Source organism: Penaeus vannamei, chromosome 41 (genome assembly GCF_042767895.1).
Source record: "Penaeus vannamei isolate JL-2024 chromosome 41, ASM4276789v1, whole genome shotgun sequence".
Taxonomy (NCBI): Eukaryota; Metazoa; Arthropoda; class Malacostraca; order Decapoda; family Penaeidae; genus Penaeus; species Penaeus vannamei.
The window spans coordinates 21,037,394-21,038,980 of record NC_091589.1 but is presented as its reverse complement, the minus strand read 5'-3'; the positions used below and the strand labels follow the sequence as shown (position 1 = coordinate 21,038,980).

Here is a 1,587-nt window from a genome sequence, read left to right as displayed (position 1 = left end):
TTCCTGCTTGATGCCTTGCCTTCGGTGCTTGCTCAAGGAAGTGCTGGCTAAATGTTGACTTTTTTATAGTCATTTTTTAACAAAACGTTTTTTTTTTTTTTTTTTTTTTGACGTTGACTTTTTTTTTTTTTTTTTGTGACACCATGATTCTTCCTGTTGTTGTCTCTTGCTTGTTGCACTCAGTGTTGGGAGAGGTCATGCTCACGGGGGCGTAAGTTACTTGTGGAGTGTTTGATGCTCGGAATTGCATTTTATGATAACTTGTTGAATGTAATTATGGAACACGGAACCACACCGATTCATACATACACTATATATACAAGGAGAGACATAGATACAGACAGATAGACGGGCAGGCAGAGAGAGAGAAAGGAAATCAGAAAGAGAGAGAGAGAGAGGCAGACAGACAGACAGACAGACAGACAGACAGACAGACAGAGACAGAGTCAGAGAGAGACAAACAGACAGACAGAGAGAATAACAGACATAGAAAAAATAGACGGACGAAAGGACGCAGACAAAGATACAGGTAAAGAGAAACAGAGACAAGAACATCGACAGACAAAGAGAGACAGAAACAGACAGAGGTAGATAGACAGACAGACAAAGAGAGACAGAAACATAGGCAGATAGACAGACAGACAAAGAGAGACAGAAAGATACAGAGGCAAAGAAACAGACAGACAAAGTGAGACAGAAACAGACAGAGGCAGACAGACAGATAGACAAAGAGAGACAGAAACAGACAGAGGTAGGTAGACAGACAGACAGAAGCAGACAGACAGACAGACAGACAAAGAGAGACAGAAACAGGCAGAGGTAGATAGACAGACAGACAAAGAGAGACAGAAACAGAGGCAGACAGACATACAGACAAAGAGAGACAGGAACAGACAGAGGCAGACAGACAGACAGACAAAGAGAGACAGAAATAGAGGCAGATAGACAGACAGACAAAGAGAGTCAGAAACAGACACAGGCAGATAGACAGACAGACAAAGAGAGACAGAAACAGACAGAGGCAAATAGACAGACAGACAAAGAGAGACAGAAACAGAGGCAGACAGACAGACAGACAAAGAGAGAAAGAAACAGACAGAGGCAGACAGACAGACAGACAAAGAGAGACAGAAACAGACAGAGGCAGACAGACAGACAGACAAAGAGAGAAAGAAACAGACAGAGGCAGACAGACAGACAGACAGACAGACAGAGAAAGGAATAAAGAGCTGATTAGGCAATGTTCACTGAGAGTCTGCCTTGTCTGGCGTTATCTTAAAAAGTTTATTATCAAAAATCACCTCAAACGCGCATCACATAAAGAGCAGAATTGACTGGCGTCCACATTAAAGCTCATCCTTTGACGCTGTCTTGCCCTTGTTCTTCTTTTCCTTCTTCTTCTTCGGATTCTTCTCTTGTTTCTGCGCGTCGTCTTTCTTGTTCTTTTCCTTCTTCTCCTTTGCTTTCTGCTCTGCTTCGGCTTCCTCTCTCTTTTCCTGGAAAGAAGGAAGGTCGTATAAAGAGGAGCGAATGAAGGGAGGGAGAGATGGATGGAAGGAGGGGGAGAGGAGGAGAGAAAGAGAGGGT

At 43.3% G+C, this 1,587-nt stretch overlaps 1 protein-coding gene across 1 annotated transcript in view; it reads right to left on the bottom strand.

The window, feature by feature from the left end:
- Positions 1-1,260: 1,260 nt before the first annotated feature.
- Positions 1,261-1,587, bottom strand: part of LOC113807720 (uncharacterized) — a 26,154-nt gene continuing 25,827 nt past the window's right edge. The window contains exon 4 of the mRNA XM_027359031.2: positions 1,261-1,496. Within this exon, the coding sequence (XP_027214832.1) occupies positions 1,347-1,496 (150 nt within the window). The 3' untranslated portion in view covers positions 1,261-1,346. The remainder of the gene's footprint in view (positions 1,497-1,587) is intronic.